Source organism: Triturus cristatus, chromosome 3_1 (assembly GCF_964204655.1).
Source record: "Triturus cristatus chromosome 3_1, aTriCri1.1, whole genome shotgun sequence".
Classification (NCBI taxonomy): Eukaryota; Metazoa; Chordata; class Amphibia; order Caudata; family Salamandridae; genus Triturus; species Triturus cristatus.
The window spans coordinates 736,218,840-736,240,655 of NC_140583.1; the positions used below are offsets into that span (position 1 = coordinate 736,218,840).

The 21,816-nt window shown below is 41.7% G+C and overlaps 1 protein-coding gene across 2 annotated transcripts in view; it reads right to left on the reverse strand.

Moving 5' to 3' along the window:
* Nucleotides 1-21,816, reverse strand: part of MUC6 (mucin 6, oligomeric mucus/gel-forming) — a 159,696-nt gene that overhangs the window by 118,960 nt on the left and 18,920 nt on the right. For both annotated transcript variants that reach the window (XM_085644897.1, XM_085644896.1), the window contains exons 2-3: nt 21,078-21,128; nt 19,737-19,760 (exon numbers count right to left, since the gene is read on the reverse strand). In XM_085644897.1, coding sequence (XP_085501023.1) covers nt 19,737-19,760; nt 21,078-21,128 — 75 coding nt within the window. The remainder of the gene's footprint in view (nt 1-19,736; nt 19,761-21,077; nt 21,129-21,816) is intronic.

Genomic DNA, 21,816 nt, shown 5'->3' on the forward strand with positions numbered 1-21,816 from the left:
GCAACACAATAATTGTATATGAAACTACTTTTTTGACCGTTTCTTTCAGCTTATCACTCTACTCAAATAACTAATTACTATGGGGCATATTAGCAAGACAGGCGATAAAATTATCGACGTTTTAGCGGCTGGAAACTGCCGCTAAAACGGCGATAATGGGCTTGCTAATATGCGTTATAGAATTACAATAGAAGCCCAGGTTAGATGTGCAGGACATCTAACCTGGGCTTCTATTGGAATTCTATAACGCATATCAGCAAGCCCATTATCGCCGTTTTAGCGGCAGTTTCCTGCCGCTAAAACAGCGATCATTTTATCGGCGGTCTTGCTAATATGCCCCCCGGTTTCATGATTCGAAAGTCCGTAATATTTTAGAATATGGACAACAGCTAATGGAAACCAGAAACATCACAACAAGCTTCTACGGGGCATATTATCAAGAAACGGCTTTAAACTTATCGTCGCTTTTGCGGCAGAAAACTGTCGCTAAAGCGGCGATAATGTGCTTGATAATATGTCGGTGAGAATTCCAATAGAAGCCCATGTTGACACCAGAACATGGGCTTCTATTAGATTCTCAAGGGCATATTATCAAGCCCATTAACGCCGCTTTAGCGGCAGTTTTCTGCCACTAAAGCGGCGATAATTTTAATGCCGTTTCTTGATAATATGCCCCAAAGTGTTTAGTGAATATTATACAATTCCCCTCTTCATCATTACAAAAGACCTTACAAAAGTGGACAGACCTTCGGGTCTATCCTTTTATGCACATATATAATATAATCTTCTGAGGGGCTAGAAACTCCCAGGGCTTTAACAACACAACAAAGACTGGCACCGGAGCTAGGCAGGCTAGGTGCATGCTATTGAATTATTCACTCCAAGGAAATCAGAGTATATATAATAGGATACTTATAAGAATTCAGGATACACACTTTAATGGGTTGTTAGGCAGAGTTTGTAAAATTCACAATGACGATATAGTCTTCTATTAATTGTGTGAAACTTATTTTGTTGTTAAAACGATTTTGTGGCATTCACTCTTCATTTCAGTATTTTAAGATCTCTCCCTGAAATGTGTCTCTAGTTTGCTACCAGTCACTGTAACCATGGTAGCCCTGCTAACATGATGCTAATACTTTGTGAAATCTACCTTTCTTGTGTGCTTAGGTGGGACTTTTCATTTTGGATGTGGAGTTTTGAGACCCTATGGTTTTTGGACTATGTTTTCAGTTTTTTCAATTAACCTGGGCTCAAAGCCACTGAGTTGTCCAGCCTTGCAGCATAGGCTAAAGAAACAAGGTCAGACTTATCATAACCAACTAGTAACACCGTGACTATATGTCCAGCAGAACTTCTACACGGAACAGCTGCAGTTAACATCGAGTATAGTAAACCTGAATGTTCATGAAAACTGTCTATGATATCTGAACCTTTCTCCACAGAAAAACGTAGTTGGTAGGGGTCCGTGTAATTTGTTATGCAATGGCTTTGATAGAGCGTCATGTTATTCTGAAATTTGTAGGGGTGCACCATATTCACCGTTAGTCCGCACCCACATATTAATCGATGTAGGTTAAGGGTGTCATAGAAATGTATTACTAGAATCGTTTTAACATAGAGGTGATTAGAATTGTAACCATGCTTTTCATGACAAGTAATGTTGCAGATTATTGTGAATGTATTTTAGTAAAGCATAATGATTAGTTTTTGTAATGCAATGTATTAGGTTAAACGTGTGCCATGTTAAAGTTACACGTGCAAGTTGCTTATTCACGTATAAAAGTGATGAACTAAGGCTTAGAGTGTGATGTAGTAATGTGTTTAACAGTGTAAAGGCCTGATCGCATATACGTTTGAAGAGAAAGGCCTGTTCATTTTCTTATGTTAGCTGAACGTTGTAGGTTGAAAATGATTTTCCTTGGTAAAGGCTTTGGTTTGCAGGAGAATGGAAATCTTAGAGAAGAGGAAAGTTTTTCGTTCCCATTTTTCTGTTGCAGGTGCAAGGACATTTAGATCATTAGTGAGACTAGCTCTTTGTTTTAGGAGTTAGGATCGTACGAGAAGCCAACAGGGGAGTACATTGGAATGTGGGGATGATACTTTCGGCGGAGAAGGTGCCTGGGACCCAAGGTCAAGCTAACCGTCGTTGGAGTAGAGACAAGTTTCGCTGGAAAAGTACTGGAAGAAGACCTGGCTGAAGAGGTGTGCCGAAGGGCGTGTTCTACATTTTTGGGATTTTGTATTAGGGACAGTGCCCCGAGGGTGGAGCAGTTGAGGTTTAGAAGGGGAGCTACAAGGAGCATCTTAGAACGAGCTCTGACTAAGTGAGTGTACTTCTTAGGAAGTCTTCACTTCTGACACCTTTTATTCTCTTGCCTGAGAGGGGAAATGCTAAGTAGGGATGTCACCATAGAAATAGGGTAGGGAAAGACTAACTGTTTTCTTTTAGGGTAATGATTCCTAATGTAGATATTGGTTTGACTATTGCATTTCTTATGCTTTTAGAGCTTGTTATTCTTCTTGTTCTGAGTCGTATGAGACTCTTGCGCAGACTTGCGTTTGTTTTAGTGCCTATTTATCTTCTTCACCTTGTGCTAAGGTGTTTGTATGTGCAGTTATTTTTAGTTGTAATAAAATCTTATACATTTTAGATTCGAAGTCAGTGGTCCTTCCTAAATGAGATTTGATTTGGTGAATATGTACTAATAATCGGATTTACTCCCCTCTACACTATTTAGAAGATAAAAAGATCCTGCGACCTGAGAGGATTCTTGGAGATGGTCAGGTAGTCAAGAATCCGGCCATATGACCTTACCACGTAAAACTATATTTTGTTTGAGGTCATATTGCATTTTCTATTTCTTTTTATCAGATTTATAAAGTGCATGGCTGCCCACAAAGGGTTTGCCACTGTTAGAAACTTCTCGAACCCAAGAAGTTCCAAAATGCTTAATAGATTCATCAAAAAAAGCCATGTTTTAAGCCCTTTCCTGGACGTTAGTACATTTGAGGTCATCCTCAGGGAGAGGAGCATCTTGTTCCAGAGTTTTCAACGCCAGGAATGAGAAAGAACGAGCTTCGCTCCAGCTTTTCTGTGTTTTGGGCATAGCTACCCGATAGTACTAGGTGGACTGAATAAGTCTTCGAGGGGCGTAGAGGTGCAGCATTTGACCTAAAAGATTTAGGCAGTTATTGTAATAAATTCTGAGCGCTATGCATAAGTCCATAAATTTAATGAGCTTTTCTATAGGTAGCCAGTGCAGTTTAGCGGAGGATGTTGATGCCGACGGATCTTTTGCAGAAGACGAGCAGCTGCGTTTTGTACCACTTGCCATCAATTCAGCCTCGATTGTGGAGCTCCCAGGTCCAAATTTGCTTGGATCTTTTGTATTTTGTTTTGGCCATATTTTTAACTGTTCCACTTTTCTGTATTACAATGGCAGATATACTCTCCATAAACGCGATCAGGGGTTAATCGCTCTGTGGGAGTGCTCCCGCTGCCCCAACTGGAGCACAACAAAGCAAAGCATTGTTTCTATTTACCTACCATTAAAAAGGCACGTAAGCAAAGAGCAATAACGCACAGTGCTACGTGAATGCTTGTGCAATATAGTATATTAGTATATCTAGGCCAGAGTTCTGACAGCACCTAATTACTTGGATCTGATTCTGAGCTTGAGTTCCAACATTGCACCGCCTCCTTGAGTTAGCGCCGACTGCTCATCGTTGCTGCTAAGGGATAGGCAGGTGATGAAAAGGGGGTAACTTTCTTGTCAAATTGGAGTGTTGTATTACCCTGAGGCCACTTGGACAGCGGTGGTAAATGTCCTTACCCACGTGAGAACCACCCAGTACCCTCCAATTACTTAAGGATCCAGAGAAAATGCCGCACAACTAAACATTTAAGGAATTAAATCGATGTGAATAAATGCATTCTTTGGCCTTATACATCATCAAGGATTGTTAATAATGAACAAGTTGCACATTTTTTGCATTAGTCGGTTGGATTAAAGATTCACCATCCACTTCCCCATAAATAGTTTGAATGAATACATTTGTGAGTGATGCAAGTGTACCTATTGGGCAATATCCCGTACATACCAAGCATCTTGACATTATTACTTGTAGCATTCCTTGTTAAATTACAAAAACAATTTCCGCGGGGAGCCGAAGGTGTATTCCAGAGCGCACGAATCGGATTGCAGTTTAAACATCTCGGTGGACTTTTCAGAGTTTAAAACTTATCTCCCATTTCACCTTATTGGGCACACTAGTTGTCACAATAATTTTTCATTAAGAAAATAATGGACAAGAGAGTTTTTTCCATCTACTCGTAGCTTCTGATAGAGCTTCAGATCATGGCTGGCTTTTGAAGGATACCACAGTGTTCCCTAAGGAACATGACTAACACCTACTGTGGGAGTGACATTAGCCACCATCATCAGGTAGATACTGAAACACCCTCTGGGGGAATATTTAAGCCTCCGACTGTATACCAAAGCCCCTATGTGCAGGACATCCCAACAACGACCTAGAGGAAGCCCCCACAATGACAACCTACAACAACATTTCACCAACTTGAAGATCCTTCTCTTAGCTCGAGAAAGCACCTTACTGTTTGGTATTAGGAAGGCTGTGGATCTGTTGTCTGCAACTGACCTGCTTAGTAGTATTAGAACTGTCCTGGGGGGTTAGGAACTGTTTTTGCACTGTCTTTTTTTAAAATATATATATGTGACACCAGATTGTGATTGAAGATATTGTTTCTATTTCTGTTTATTAGTGTGCTGTAATGTATTCGTTTTTGTGGCTGTTAACCAAGCCAACCTATTTTTGACTGACTGGTTTTTGTCTATAAGCTCTGCTTGGTCTTTAAGGTGTGACATTTCCTGTGTGATTTCCAATATAAGTTCTCAGGACTCTGCTGGATGCTCCTGCAACCTTAAAAACAAGCATTAAAAATGCAATAGGCCTCGCCTTTTATTAAGTGAAAGCCATTTGCTTTGCTATACAATACCATTAGCAAAGCAAATGGCTTTAACTTAATCAAAGGCGAGACCTATTGCATTTTCAATGCTTGTTTCCATTGTTATTTATACTAGATACAAGGCGTTCTTGTGTGGCAGGTTAGTGTAGGAATAATGTTTGCGAAGAAGAACCGGGCTCCCTTTCCAACTCTACATCACTGAGGGACATCTCCTTTGCATTCACTCCAACAGCAGGCACAGTGGGGCTTGCATTTCCAGAAATAAACCGCCTTTTATTTGGCCTTCTCGAATTTTCTAATGTTCCAGACCTCCACTTACAACCTTCTGTTGTTGCTGTCATCGTCTGACTAAAGACCTGGTCTTGCCTAGGAGTGCATTGCTTCTTTAAACACACCAGGCCTTCTTGGGTAGTCTTGAGAAGCACATCTGCGTCTACCTGCCTCAGTAACACATTCTTAGTACCAGGGGCACTGTGTTCCACTCTAGACTCACTATCCCCATGGCGTTCAGGTCTGTGATTGCATTTATTGTGCTCACGGTAATATATGCATTAGTCAACCCTAGGTCGGAAGTGCGCTTGCCCTAACTTACTGCAGTAGACATTTTTTGCATTAATCGACTAGACCATACAAACTCCTGAGTATACATCATTTACATTAATCCGCTGTACCAAGTACACTGCTACCCTTCCTCCACTTCTTGCAAAACCTTTTTTTCTTCTTCAGACGGTCTTATTTTAGAGTCAGAGGGATCTGCACCTGCTGGCAAGTTTCGGTTAAAGATAAAAAAAAAAGAAAATCCGAAAATGACTTCGCTGCCTTGAGTATGGTCAGTGGCGGGGAACAACCTTTACAACGCAACTTTTACAACGCACTACCATTACAACGAAACTGTTAAAACTGGAGTTGGAATAGTAAATTACACTTTTTTAATGTTAGCACGCCATCTAGTGCAAGTCGATGTAAAGACTTGCGTTGTAATGTCCTGCGTTGTCAATGCACTCGCGTTGTAAAACTTTCGTTGTAACAGCATGCGTTGCAACAGCATGCGTTGTAACGTCATACATCCGTCAGTGGCCCTTGAAATCCTTCTTGTGGCCATGTGCAGAAAACTAAGACTTTCTGCAGAGTGTATTTTAGCTTATACATGCATTTTTCCAGATGTGTAATAATTGGCAGAAAATGTTTTCTCCTTGAAATAGTGTGTAGAGTGATTGAATGGGAAAAGCAGCCGAGAGGGACTGAATTTCAAGCGTTAAGGTCTGGAAAAGCTATTTGTTGTAAATTGGAACTAGACTTCAATAGCAGATGCTGGAGAAAAGCTGCTGGAAAGTGGGCCTCGGTGTGTGCAGGCCCAAGTTAAACAGTTTTCTAAACTCAAAGTGGCTGCGAAGCACAGCTGTAGTGGAAGTAACAATGGAAAGGAAACCATTTCTAGATTAATCCCCAACAGGGTCTAATAATTAAATCGATGAAAAAATGGGAACTATTGGGGGTGGGTGAGAGGGGGGAGAAACAAGGGCTTATGGTGACCTAAATGGATAAAGAAATTACATGTTAGGAGTAAACTAATATCGTAACAAATCTTTTTTTTTTACATTTCCGCAAAGTATGTGTTTTATGTTGCGTGATGGTTTATTGCTTGCTTGTGAATACAAATATTTCCTGGGTCTGATTTCTGTAGAAACCGGTTTTGTTGGAGAATTTCCAGAGAGTGATTTGTTATAAAATGGATGGATTTTAGAATTCCACCTTCAGTCCCCCAGTTTCCTTTGATGCACTCGACCAGTGTATGCCTGGACCAGGCGCGGTGCTTGCAAGCAGGACACACAGGAAAACCCCCCTTTTAAATCAGAGGAGTGTCTGATGGAGCATTGCAACCTGCTCTGATATTCGCCTAAAGATGTTCCCATCTGATATCACCCGCTCACTTCTGAATCGGGATCAGCACTCGTTCACCATTTACATTTTACCCAGTAATGGCTGGGTAAAATGTCGACTAACAATTGCCAAAAGTGAACCTTTGTGATAACGATGAATGGACCTTAATGAAAATATCGACTGTATAGTGTTCAGTCCTGTTTATAGTGAGAAATGTGTTAGTATCCGCTTTATCTAAGACCTTCACAACTTGATCTGGTTTTTCCCATTCCAGATCAGATTTGGCAGGGTTTTTGAGCGGACTCGGGTTTCTAGATTTCAATATATTTTTTAGAATACAAAATAGGTGGGATGGCTCATGCGTGTAATGTATTATTGCAAACACTAGATTTTCAAAATGCTTTGAGTTAAAAAAAATACTTATTACTAAATGTTCTTGTTTTAATAGGTGACTGACGCCTTGAATTCAAAATTAATTTTTTGTCTTTGAGAAAAATGTTTTCTAGAATGTGCCGGAGCCTCGTAGGCAAAGAATAAATTGCATCTAGGTGAAAGAAATTCTTGGCAGAAGAACCAAGGAAATGAGTCATTTTGCCTTTTTTATGAGATTACCGTAAACAGACATGGTTTTAGTTAAACAGTTGCTTTAATATTTGATCCTGCTTGGAAACGTCTAGTAGAGCTCATTTCCTGCCCACTTGGAGCTCTTTTGCAGAACCTCACACTTTTCAAGTTTATATGATGCATAATGTCAAAATTTAAATTCAATCAATGCATATACAGTATTAGCAGCGTATTTTCTGTTGAAGGCATGCGTTAGTTTCTCAAAAAGATTGTATATCCTTTTGCTGTTCGATTCTAAACTGTTGGTAACAGTTTTTTTCCTTGACTGAGCGCATTAAACTGTGCCTCTGGGGAAGAGGATAGTAGATTATGTGAAAAAAAACAGACAGTTATTAGTTATTGATGAATAGGTGGAAAACGGGTCTGCTATTTTTATAAAATTATACATTTTTGTATTCCAGACTATTGGTGGGCAGGGGGCTAAATTGTACATCTCTTCTTTGTAACCTTAGTTGTGCTTGCCACGTTTCCGTCGTAGAGCCCCTGGTTAAATGGAACCCCAGTTCCCTTGTTTGATGGAACAGTAATATTGTGGCTGCGCCGACTGGGAGTTCAGAGGCCAAGGTTGGCCTCTTGTGTGTCGGCCTTTTATTTTGAAGTGAGGCTTCGCAGTTATTGAAACGTCGACGAATCTGACAAGAGGAGCGGGAGCGGTCATCCCCGCTGAAATAGTAGTCTGTCAGCTGCATGCTAATGAGGCCAACAATTGAAGCAGCATCTCCTGTGGCTGCTGCACGGGTGCGCGGTCCTCACAAAGACCTGTTTGTTCACCTGTTGTGCGTGTGGACAGTTTCCGTCTCCTAAGTTAGAGAGCCGGGAGAAAAGGATGCAAAATGCTGGGGGAGCCTCGCGCATGCACGACAATACCGACATTGGAAGCAAGGGACGATTGCGGCAGGGAAAAATTGTCCCGAGAAGACACTGCTCTCTGCTAAAAATGCCAATATTGCGGACTTACACAATTATGGTGAAATACGTGTGATCATGCAACAAAGCTAACCCAGCACAGTAACGAACTAGAAAGTCCCGAACGTCATTGTTTTAGAGCTAGCTCTAAGCTCTGGGGAGTCATCAGTCAGTATGCTTTTATTGGAGCTTGATACGAGTCTGAGGAAGGTTGTAGCTCAAAATTATTCATTCACAGAAGCTAGGCTAAACAAGCGCGGTCCGGCCGCAAAAGTAACAAGCACGTTCGGCTTTCACTTTCCTCCTTCGCGAAAGCTTTCTTGTCTTTATGGGGCCATATGTTTGAAACACATGGCCCCATAAAGATAAGAAAAGCTTTTACCACAAATGTAAAGCAACCCCAACTGGGACGGCTCTAAAAGAGAAAACTGTACGTCACTAGACGCTCTTTTCCAATGGCTGGCCACCGTTTAGCATAAACGGTGACGCCAGCCAATGGAAGAGAGAGGCGGGAGAAATCTACCCTAACTCATTAAATCTCACCAGCGAGACTGCGCATGTCTGCGCAGTCTACGCCAGGCGAGACCTAAAAATTAGCCTATGATAGAACATCGGCAAACTGGCCATTAACCATTTCCTAGTTCCAGGGCCTGGACCGATTGTTCCAGCTTAGGAATCTCATATGTGTCCCTAGCAGCATTACATCGGTGGATGCACACTCTGCGCTGCTAATATTTGGCTGATGTAATGATTCGTAGTTTTAGCTCATTTCCAAGATAACAGAAACAGCCAAGCACAACATGGCTCGCAAAGTATGTGACTCAAACTACACACATGCTTGCATCATAATTCATTTCCAATAGAAGTTTGTATATTTTTTTCCTTCCAGGTTTACATTTTGCAGAGTGCATCTGCGCACCATTAAAGGGCACCTTTAGACGCTGGGATACTGGGTTGGCCACCTTAGTAGTTTGATGCCCATCCATCAAACCTTAAATCAGGTCCTAACTGTTTTAACATAGAATATCTTCTATACAGGCTGTTTTTGACTTGCATACAGATGTAAGCAAAGTTTTTCATTGACCTTTGTGAAAGTTAAAAAAAGTGCAACATTGCACACCCCAAACAAGGACCCCTGTAATTCCTAATAATCTTGTTTGACTGAGCTTTCCTAAGTCATGACCTTGAGATTTACATTACCTCCTCAACCCATTTTTCTAGTACCACTACTATATGAGATATCTAACATCTAACGAGGCACCACGTGACCTAGCTGGACCTATCAAAAGTAAAGCAAAAACACACCCTCCCTCTGCCTCTCTCATATGCCCCTCCTACCATCATGGCAATAAAAGAGGGCCGACCCATCACACTTTCTAGTTCATTTGTATGCTCTACAGACATCGCGGATTTACGGAGCTGGTCCAAACTTCTGTAAAGTAAACTCTAGGGGGGAGGGGGTTTAACAGCAGGAGTGGCCGGCACGGCTTGCGGGTTGGTGGGAGGGCATATGGGGGGGCGAGGACGGATCAAAAAAAAAAAATAAGAAATAAGAAAGAAATAAAACTTACCTTGCCACCGCCGCTGGGTCCCGCATCTTCTTTCATGCGTGCCTGTGTCCGTCTCTAGGTTGGAACAGGAAGCAGGCAGACAGGCTCCCACCTCTAAGCCAATCACAACTCTCCAATGGAGCATTGTGATTGGTCTGAGCACCGTGACACGGCACTCAGCCAGGGGCTGGAGGGGTGGGCATGTTCTCCATGCAGGCTGCAATGCAGCCTGCATGGAGAACAGGGGGGTGCTAATGACCGGTTTGGGCGGCCCAAGACTGCCGACCAAACAGTCATTGCGCACTCAGGAGCGGGCAAATCACTCCTCCCCTGCCCTTTGTAAGCAGAGCATCCCCGCTTACTATCCCACTGGCAAAAAGAACCATAAAATGGTATTAAGTAAAAGTTATTACCATTTTATGTTTTTTGCTTCTCGCCCTGCGAGAAAGCAGTGGGGCGACGCTCCCTGCCATAGCGGAGTTACCACCACTAGGTGATAGGGATGAGGGGCTGGCCCTGTCGGAGATGGGAAGTTTCAGGCATCCTCTTAATACTCTTAGTAAGTGGGATACAGTGTATAGCACGGTATCAAGTGTTTAAGTGTTGATTATACTTGATTTCCATGTTTAAATACTTGGTATATAAAACGTTTTTATTGGTTGTTATATGGGGGATGGGATTCTATCAAACTAATCATATCATGACCTTGTTGCTTTCCTGATCGTGCCTTCCTGTGGGCACGGTTTCAGTTGAAGGATGGTGGTGACAACGCTTCTCCAGGAAGTGTTATCTGACTGTGCAGCTTCCCTAAACATTGGAGCGCTATTTCCTTTTACCCAGTTTGTGCATTTTCAAAAGCACCCTTCAGCAGGTCAGCGAGATGGTAGGAGCACGCTCTCCTTCAGTCTGTAAGAATTCGCTATTGCAGTGCTCAATTTGAGCCGGTGGTATCCGATGCTTGGCACCGGCACCTAATTTCCAATACCGGGGCTCATGACAGTCTGCCATATGGTGGCGCTGTCTGCCTAATTTAGGTATGAGCACAACAACAGCTGTTTATCAGTTAAATTTACATTTACAATGACTAATACCTGCCTCACAAGCCAAGTGTGATTGTTAATGGTTGTGTTTGTACTGTCATTGGCGGCTGGCAGGGGCAATGTGTGGTGTAAGCTGCAGTGGCCCGACGAGAGACCTGGCACTCCTTTATTGGATGCCATGTGGACGCAGGAAGAGCCTAATTTCAGGGATTTCCCGCATTTAGTTGTCCTGTGTTGTGCTTTTTTCAGCATGTCTTCCTTGGGACAGGAGACGTGCGTTCCATCTATCAAAAGGTGTATTCATCTGGTAACCATTGAGGTGTGCTACAATAGAGCTGCAACTCTATCCTTTTTTGGTACTTTCGTCCATATCGCCAGGGTTTCAAGGCTCCTCTATGTCATATATTTTGACTTATTATCTTTTATATAAGCAAATATTAAAGAAGAAATAAGGAAGAAAGATATATATAATGAGTATTTGAAGTATGGAGAAGGTCATATTTTTCTGCAAGCACTTCTCAGGAAGGGCTGGGTCCTTGCTGTTTCTCTATTTAAGTCAGCCAGTCTACTAGTCCTGTGTTCTGCAGTCATGGAGCACAGAACGCACTCCTCCAAGCAACATCATTGCACCAGACAAGACTAGACTGATGGAAAGAGATGTGAGCAATGCAGGTCTTCTCCTATCTCTTCTTCTGCAAGTTTTCAGCTCTCTGAGGAACACGTGAAGTAATACATTTCCTCTTTGTCTGATGCACTTGCTAAATATAAAGATGCCAGTGGTCGCTATTCACTGTCCTACCCCCACCCCAGTTTCTTCTTTTAATGTGTTAGAGCGCAGATTTGATCTTCCATTTGTAGGGGAGCATTATAATCATGGGTAGTTCGCAACCACATACAGGGCCAGATGTACAACCATTGTGATTTGCGACTCACAAATTGAGACAAATTGTGAGTCGCAATTTGTGAGTCGCAAATCACAATGTACAAACAGTGTCTGAGACACTATTAGCGGTTCCTAATGGGGTCGCAAATTGCATGCCTCATGCATTTTAATGAGGCACTCGCAATTTGAGACCTCATTAGGAATGGCTGGCCTTCCCAGGTATGGTGGCCTGCTGGGCTCAGCAGACCTCCATGTCTGGGACTGCTTTTAAATAAAGCATTATTTTTTTTAAATGAACCCCGTTTTCCTTAAAGGAAAATGGGATGCATTTAAAAAAATGTGTTTCTTTTTTTAAGGGCAGGTAGTGGTTCCTGGGTTAGGGATACATTCAGATGGGGAGAGGAGTTGGCCTAACGGCTAGGGCGGTCGACCTCGAATCTGGGGAACTGGGTTTGAGTCTCTGAAATTACGCTGAACATCCTGTGATTCTGGGCAAATCACTTAATCTCCCCGTGCCTAACAAAAATCAATGTGTCCTCATGTAACGCAACTGGTTCTATGTAAAGCGTTCTGATACCCGATACCTTCGGGTCAAGTTCGTGCTATATAAAACTCTGTAAAAAAAAATGTGAACGTGAAGAAATTAACGCTGCAACTGCGTATGATTAGGTGAAAACATTAACGTGCAGAATTCTTACATGTAGCTAATGAGTATTTATACAATTGATGTGCTTATGTAACGTGTTAACTTAGATGTGCTCAGTAATAATGTTCATTTTTTTTGTCTACTACCATGAGGCTATATGCCATTTCTTATGTTGACCCATTTCTGCAGGCCTGAACTGTATTTTTCCCCTGGAGGCTCTTGCATTAAATTTACTAGAGAAATTCATGTGCAAGTTGAATTTGTTCTTTCCCACATTTCCGTTGCAGGTGGACACTTCATCTTTGTTAGCTAGAATAATGTCTTTGTTTCAGGAGTTAGGCTTAGGGAGGAGGGGATACATTGAACGGCGATACTGATAATAAAGGACGGTTGTCCTTTCTCATCAGGATAAGCCTGGAAATCAAGGCCATCTAGCCAAGGCCTGGGAGCATCGTGGAAAGTTATTTACAAGGAGGTGGCTTGCTTGGATGGTCTGATGTCACACTACATTTTGGGTTACTCATGCAAAGTGAAGTATCTAAGTTAGGGACAGTACCCGGGGGACTTCTGCTTTTGCCTTGAGATAGAGAGCATCTTAGAACGAGCTCTGTAGCTTTATGCTACTTGACTCATCTGCACATGGAGAGACTTCTTTGGAAGACTTCATGTGCTGACAACTTTATGGATCTTGCCTTTGGGAAATGCTAAGTAGGGACGTCACATTAGTGGTAGTGTAGGGAGAGACTAATGTTTTATACCTACGAACCTCCAATGAAGGCAAATCTCGATGTGGGTGCCATATTTTCTGTATCCTGATTCTGGAACTGGTTATTCTGTGCATTTTGCATCGCCTTAGTTTCACCAGTAGGTTTGGCTTTGTATTAGTTCTAGTGTATTTCTACACCCTCATTCTGAGGTGCTTGTATGTCCAATTGTTCTTGGCTTTGTAATAAACTAACTACACTTAATTGGGAGTCTCTGATTCTTTGGAGTCATGGTTCATTGGAACTGTAATGATTGATTGGCTAACGATTTTCCTTCCCTCCACGCGTCCATGTTGTCAAAAAGAGACATTGACTCGGGGGTTCCAGAGCAGACATAGAACATGGAACCCGGCTCCTTCAGATGTTACTTCTTCTTTAGCTGTTTCTTCATGTCTGTCTCCTAAGAAGAGGAACAATTACCAGTCCTTGATATTACTCATAACAGCAAATGTATAAAAAATCTGAACCTTCCTCTTTGTTTAGGTATTTGGGAGATAAGATACCAATTCCCATGGAGGAGGAAATTCCAAGCACTAGTACTGGGTTATTTAAACAATTACAGTTCCATTCTCCAGCTTGTTTAGCTATAAATAGGGAGGTGATGGATTTACTTTTTAGAAAATGGAAGAACCCGGAGAAGGCAGACCTTCCTAAGTTCTTAACATGCTTGTATCCCTTAGCTGAAGGTGACATGGATATTTCCTCATCTATTATGTTTGCCCATATGTCAGCTAGCTTTGCTGGATGTTCCATGGTGATTACTGAGGAGGTTCCAGTCACAGACTTTGTGGACCGGAAAGTGGAAAATTCCTTGAAGAGTTTTTCAGGTTTAAATCTTGCTTCGAGAGCAGCAGTTTATGTGGCTTACACATCCCAATATTTAGTAAAATATTTTTAGGCTTTAACTTCAGAAATACAGGATGGTACTTTGTTGTGAATTATTTTCTAATATGGGAATACAGGCTAGATTTTTGTCAGATGTGCCTTGTGATTTTTTGAAAGCATCTGCCTCAGCTTCTGATGTAGTGGTTAGATGTCAAATTTATCTGAGGGATTAGGAAGCTATGGGGCTCAAAAGGCAGGACTGCTGCATATGCCCTTTTCTGGAAGCAAATTAATTGGGGATCAGTTAGAGCACCAGCTTCGGAGAGTTTTTTAGAATCAGAAACATGCACAAGTGTTTAGGGCTCAGATTAAACCAGAGACCACTCAAGGAGTTGCAAGAAGAGAGAAACAAGAGAAGTTTTTGTTTCAATTTTCAGGCCGGAAAGAGAGTCACTTAAATTTACTAGGGGTGTTCAAAGCTTCTGTCTCCTCCCCTAAAAGGCCAGGAAACGTTTCTGACTATTCTGAGCCCCTGGTCAGAGGGAGACTTTCCTTTTTTGTCCAGAAATTTGTATTTGGGATTTGTAACGCGTACGGCTACTCAAAAGAGTGTCCCAGCACGAGCCTGGAGGTAGGAGAGAGGAGGCGGCTAGATGAATAGGAATGTGTTTTGAGCCTTTTCCTGAAAAGCTTGGAATCCTGAATGCTGCGAAGATCCAGAGGGAGAAGGTGCCAGGCCGAAGATCCCATGAAGGCAAGAGAGCTCCCACTCATTCTCTTAAGGTGAAACCTAGGGACATAGGCGAGAATCTGCATCGCAGAGCACAGCTACTTGCTAGGAATGAAGAACCTGGAGCGTTTTCTTTGGTAAACAGGGCCGTCTCCATAGAGAGCTGAATGTGCCAGGACCAGGGATTTAAACTTAATCCTCTCCAGTATGGGCAACCAGTGGAGATCCCCAACTGTTGTCCCACACTGGTCTTTATAGGGACATTAAGGAGAGTTCTGGCCGCGGCATTCTGAACCACCTGCAGTTTGTTCAGACGGTAGCCAGGCAAACCTACATATAAGGCATTGATGTAATCCAAGCGTGAGGATACCAGTGCACACATAACAGTTTCCATAGCTGACCTAGGAAGAAATGGAAGGAAGTTTTTTTAAGGATTTCAAAATGTCAAAGCATTTGCCAGTGAGCCTCTTGATCTGAGTGGAGAAGTTCAACTTCTCGTCAAACCAAAGTCCTAGGTTTTTCGTGGGGAGGCCTTCCAAGATCGGCAAAGGAGAATTGTCTGGCCAGAGTGATTTTAGAAACTGAGGAGGGAAATCCCCGAAAAGGAGGATCTCAGTTACATCCTTGTTTCATTTCAACTGAGCAGTGAACAGCCATCGAAAAAAACGCTGACAGACAGGATTTGGCAAGCGTGGTGTCAGAATCATTTTTCTTCTATGTAGAGAGGAGCTGGGTATCATCAGCATAAGCAATGATCTAAGCGTCAAGCCCCTCAGCCAGCTGTATCAGGGGAGTGACATAGATGTTAAAGAGGGCTCAAAATAGACCCTTGAGGCACTCCCGTGGTCACTGTCTGGGAAGAGGAAGAAAAAGGAGAAATCCAAGTCTTTTGCGTTCTACCCTCAAGAAAGGATTTTAACCATCTCCAAGTGCACCCTGAAACACCAATATCTAAGAGAGGGTCCAGGAGCAGGTAGTGAGGCACAGTGTAGAACGCCGCAGATAGATCTAACAAGCTCAGGGCTGCCCGACCACCTGAGTCCAACATTTTCCGGATGGATTCAGGAACTTCCACCAGAGCCATCTAAGTACTGTAAGTGGCTCTAAAGCCAGATTGAGCAGGGTGAAGCAGGTCATGTCGTTCAACATACTCTGACAATTGCCTGTTAACCAATTTTTCACAAACTTTTGCCACTGCAGGAAGGAGGGAAATAGGGCGATAGCTGGAGGAGATGGTGGGGTCAGGAGTAGGCTTTTTCAGCATCGGGACAGTTCTGGCCTGTTTCCAAGTGACAGGCACCGTAGCTGTGGTAAGAGAAAGGTTAATCAGTTGATTAACCACTGGAATGATAGTCTCTGCGACCAGAGACAACAATCTAGCTGGGCAGGGATCAGCTGGTGATCCAGATTTAAGAGACTTGAGGACCACCAAAGAGTCCGGCTGAGCAATGGCTGTAAAAGTGACCAAAGTAGATGGCGAAGCCAGGGACTGCTGATTAAGGGCAAAGTTCAAAGCTGAAAGCCTATTGCCGGCGTCAAAATTAGCTTGGAGAGCTTTAATTTTGTTCTCTGCACCAGGCAGATGAGGTGGGATGAATCATAGCCTCTGCTCTAGTGGAGAGGAAACTCTTTACGATTTAAAAAAATTCTCTAGCATTGTTCCTGGAAAGGGCAATGCGCTCTGCGCAATAAAGGCTTTTGGTTTGCATGATCAATGCATGATAGGCTTTTTGAGCCGTTCTAAGGGCCATCTTAGCAATCTGACAGTACTCCTGTCTCCATGTCCGTTTGAGTTTTTTGCACAGTTGTTTCTGGGTTTTAAGAGTAGGTGAGAACCAAGGTTTGAAAGGGGAGTCCCTTGTAAGCCCACAACAAGTGTCGTGAGACAAGTTCTCTACCGCCTGGTAAATCCATTTGGTAAAGATGTCAAGGGTTGCAGTCGGGTCATTTGAGAGAGCTGGACATGACTCATCCAGGACAAGAATGAAGGCTGAGGGGTCTATTTTGCTGGGGGGTTTCTCTTGTGGTCTCCGACAAAGGGGATCAAATGTGTGTTTACTGTGGGTTTGCCAAAAAAAGTAGATCAAAACATTGTCAGACCAAGACACCGGAAGAGGATCCCTAACTGAGATGGGGAAGTTAGAACAGATAGGATCAAGAAGGTGTCCACTCTGGTGTCTAGGAGAGCTAACCCATTGTTGGAGTTGGGCAAGACTCAAAGAGAAAATGTTTCAGATACCTGGGTTCTCCAAATAATAGAAAGGCATTATGCTTTGGAGTTTGAGGAAGTCCCTTCAGACTCTGAAACATACCAGATGTCAAACTTAAAAGATTCAATCAAGGCTCAAGCATATCAAAACTGTTATTAAAGAAATGTGTCAGGCTCCAGAAGATCAGGGAGTAAAAGGTTTTTATTGACTGTTTTCCTGGTCAAAAAATCTACAGGAAAATAACAGATCGATCATCAAGTTAGAGAAATAGAATGTATTACTCAGGGGGACACAGTTCAAGATGGAAAAACTTCAGAGAATATTCCCCCTGGTATCCCCAGGGGGATAGATGATGGCTCTAGACTAAAGAGATGCCTACTTGCATGTTCCGATTTTTCCTCCTCATCAGAGGTTTCTCAGATTTTGTGTGAAAGATCAACATTGGTAGTTTCAAGTTCTTCCATTCGGTCTGACATCATTCCTGAGAGTTTTCATGAAATTTCTAGCATCAATCGTGATCAAATTGCAGATCAGGGAGATTCTTATCCACCGTATCTAAATGATTGGCTCATCCATTCTTCATCAGAGACAGTCCTACTCAGTCATACCTATCGGGTGTATCCCACTATCCATGCCCCTGCCTTTCATTCTAACTCAAGATGTAAGCAAATTGAGTTGGGAGGTCACCTTGGGCAACTGGTCAGTTCAGAGGAGATGGTTGAGGAAAGAAAGATCTTACTCCTTGAACTGGAAGGAAATGAAGGCTGTTCATCATGCTCTTCTACATTTTTCCAACATTCTACTGAATTGGGTTGTCAATGTAAGAATTGACAACATGGTCATTAAATCTTACGTGAATAGACAGTCAGGCAAGGGATCCTGATATATGACAGATCCCGATTTACAAATTCTCATTTGAGCAGATACTCATCTTTTGTCAGCAACTTATATTCAAAAGAGGGACAATGTTCAGGCAGAAAGGTCATGCAGGGTTTTCCATTCTTCCCACGACTTCTGACTCACTCCTTCTGTTTTCAACCAAATATGTTACCAGTTTGGTACTCCTCAACTAGATCTCTTTGCCAATGAAGAAACTACTCTTCCACCGACATTCCTTGTAATATTTCAAGAGCAGGATTGTTGGGGAGTGTATGTTGTGACTTGCCCATGGCCTCCTGTTGTATTGTTTTCCTTTTCTCCCCTTCCTCTACTACCCAAACGTTTAGCCAGATTAAAGAACGAAAGAGTGGACCATGTCCAGGTTGTTCCTTTTTGGCTGGGAATGGGGTGGCTTCCCTTGTAGAGGATGATTGTAAAGAGATATTTCCAGTACATCAAATTCCCCTTTGGTTCCTCTGGATCAATGTAGAAGGATGAGACTGTCTGCATGCTTGTTGAGAAGAGGGATTTGAAGAATGTAGGTCTTTCTTCTCTTGTAGCCACTTCTATTCAGCAGGTGAAAAGATTTTCTACTAGAAATTTTTATGATCACCATTTGTCATCTTTTTCTAGATGGTGTATGGAGAAATTTTTAAGTCCTCTGATAGTGGAGGAAGGCTTAGACAAGGGTTTAGCAGTTACTACTTTGAAAGTTCAGTGAGCCACAATAAAGGCAGTTAGAGCACCTTTGGTTGTTCCTAAAATATGCTTTAGGTGCAAGGTTACTAAAGGGTTACTCTTTATTGAGGTGACATTTTAGCTCTAGCTCTCCTTTCTGGGATTTTCTTCTGGTTCTTAAGGCATTACAAGTCCATCACTTTGAATCCTTTGGAAGAGATTGATTTGAAACATCTTTCTTTGAAATTGAATTTTTTTGGTGGCCATAACACCAACCCATAGACTGGGAGATCTGTGTTCTTGGTCAAGTAGACCCCTTAATTTAAGATTTTTTTCCGATATATTAGTTCCTAAATTGGGGCCAAGTGTTTGTCCTAAAGTACTACCTTCATTTCACACGGAACAAAAAACTATTTTGCCTTCTTTTTTCCAGCAACTACTACTTTTGAAGTAGCTCTTCATACTTTGGATGTTTTAGGGGATATGAGTTTGTTTGACCTTATCACAAAGTTTCACACCACAAGAAGTTGTTTCCTAATTTTGGTGTGTTTTGTTATGGACAAAAAACATGTCTCCTCAACCTTTGAGCAGATGGATTAAGTCACATATAACTATTGCTTATGATTTACAGGATAATCTTTTACCGTGTAAGATAAAGGGTAGACCTACCTGGGGAATGATTCAGGTACCTACCGATAATCTTCATTATTCCAAATACCCTTTTTATTGTACCGGTACTTATGATCCTCCCTCCCTGTACCCTTTTCACAATCTAGATTCCATTATACAGCTTGGGGATATATAAGAGGTGTGATAGGTCTAGCCCTCTTTTATTGCCATGATGGTAGGAGGGGCATACGAGAGAGACAGAGAGTGTATTTTTGCTTTACTTTTGATTGGCCCAGCTAGGTCACGTGGTGCCTGCGCAGAGGTTGGATACCTCATATTAGTACAAGAGAAAGGGTAGTAATGAAGATTACTGGTAAGTAATTTAATCATTAGAAATGGTGTAATTCCTCTGTCTCCCATTGTCAAACTTGGTAGTGGACCCACTGGAAGAAACTACACTGTGAGAAGCATGTCACATCCACCATTATCTTATCATTTTGCTGTATTGGTCGTCTGCTTACCACTGCTGTTTATAGTTACATCATCTGTACATAGAGAGATGAGAAAAAGAGAGAGTCAAAATGCAAGAAGGGTGCAAATATGATACATGCATATGCCACTTGAATGCTAAAAGACATTTCTAATCTTTACACAATTTTATAAACAGGTTTTTTATGATGCTTATATTACATTACAGAATTTGAAATAGCAGGTAACTACACAAACTAGTTTATTTCGATATGGAATATTTTTGTATCTTGAAGCGGGGATATGGTAGTTAAAAAGTGTAGGTATTTGTATTTCCTTGACTATGATCAATGTTGTCATTCACCTAGGTAACTTCACTGAATCTTTACAATGCCACTCGAGAAAAATTATTTCACTGGTTGATTCAACAGGAAACTAGCTGAGGGAAAGCTAGACATATTTAAAACTATAAATTGTATTAATTGGTAAAATTGTAAGGTTTTGATTGTTATTACTTTTCATAGTAACCCAGTTTGTGGTCCGTAATCTACTTTGTCTAAAACGACATGTTGTAGGGTAAAACCTAATTTCCGTGAAATTACGCACTGAGCATTTTATGAATGTGGTATTTCATTTTGAAACATATTTGTCTCTATTTTAACATTTTTTTTTTGCTCTGTGCCAAAATATGCTGCAATTAACATTTTTGTTGTTGTACTTTTGCATCAGAAATGTTGAACATATAATAGAGTGACAATATAACCATTATAGCCTGTTTGTACTGCTACAAATCTGTTCCTTTGCCAGTAATCTTGCCAATTTTTTTCTGTGGCAGTAATCATGATCCATCAAGGAGTTATTAAAACACTAATTAGAATTTCATCAAATATTCATTCTATCTGTAATCATGCTACATCCACGAGTTATTATCTCAGAATCGAGTAAATTAAAAAGTAAATTACATCGTTATTGGGTCAATAATCAAGAACTCATTTCATAGCTTTTTCGCAAGTAATCCAGAACCCATTACATAATTACAGTGCCATTTAATAAGAACCCATCAGACTGTAATTATGGCAGTCATCAACCACTAGCTTCAATAGTAGGGAAACAGCTGACCACAGGTCTGTGTTTCTTCTTTTAAAAACCTAGACAATAAGCATAACACTGTTTTGCATATGCCCATTTACATGGAAATGTATTGGGCACGATTATGATACATTACTAAATAATGTAAAATTGGAAAACATAGGCAATCTCTATTTGATATTCCCCATTCTTGGATCATACAGTGAAGTCTCCTTTTGTAAGAATAACATAGCGAGAAAAATGCAGGAAAATCGGAAAAACAGTCTTTAGAATTTGTATGACCTAAGCATAAGTCTGACACTCACCATTCCATATTTGGTAGTGGCTTGCAGGGTCTTCATTGTCATTTGAGGCAGCTGGAAGAGACAAAAAGATGTACTTGTTACACTATTTAATTCTGTTGATGTGCTGGCTGATCATCCAGTCCCACTTCCCCTAAAATACTAGCAATACCTGTATAGCGCAATTCTGCATTTTGAACAGATTTTATCAGCATCAATACATATACGGTGCATTATTACACCAATTTTGATACAGTAGATAAAGGGAATATGTTCAATGGCAGGGGTTTGCAAACAATGTCAATTTCAGCATCATGATGTCACTGAGTGTGTTCTCCTTTTGTATGTAGTTGCATCTTGTCAGTCTGTTAATAAACATGGGTTGATTCACTATCGAAGTTACACTTGGAGAGCAAAGTATGCAATATCCGAGGAAAATAATTGAGGTAGCGACACTGTCTCTCTCCTCTACTTGTGTTAGCTTGTGAAGCCGTGTGCAGTCTGCCGCCTTCCAGACACTGGCTCCTCTATCTGGACTAGGTTATGGAGCTGTGTGCAGAATGACGCTCTGCCGACTCCCAGACACTGGCTTCTCTTTCTGTGCTGGCTTGTAGAGCCGTGAGCAGCCTGACACTGCTGACTCCTGGACACTGGCTCCTCTACCTGGGTTAGCTTGTGGAGCCATGTGCAGTCTGCCGCCTCCCAGAAATTGTCTCTTCTACCTGGGCTAGCTTATGGAGCCATGTGCAGTCTACTGTCTCCC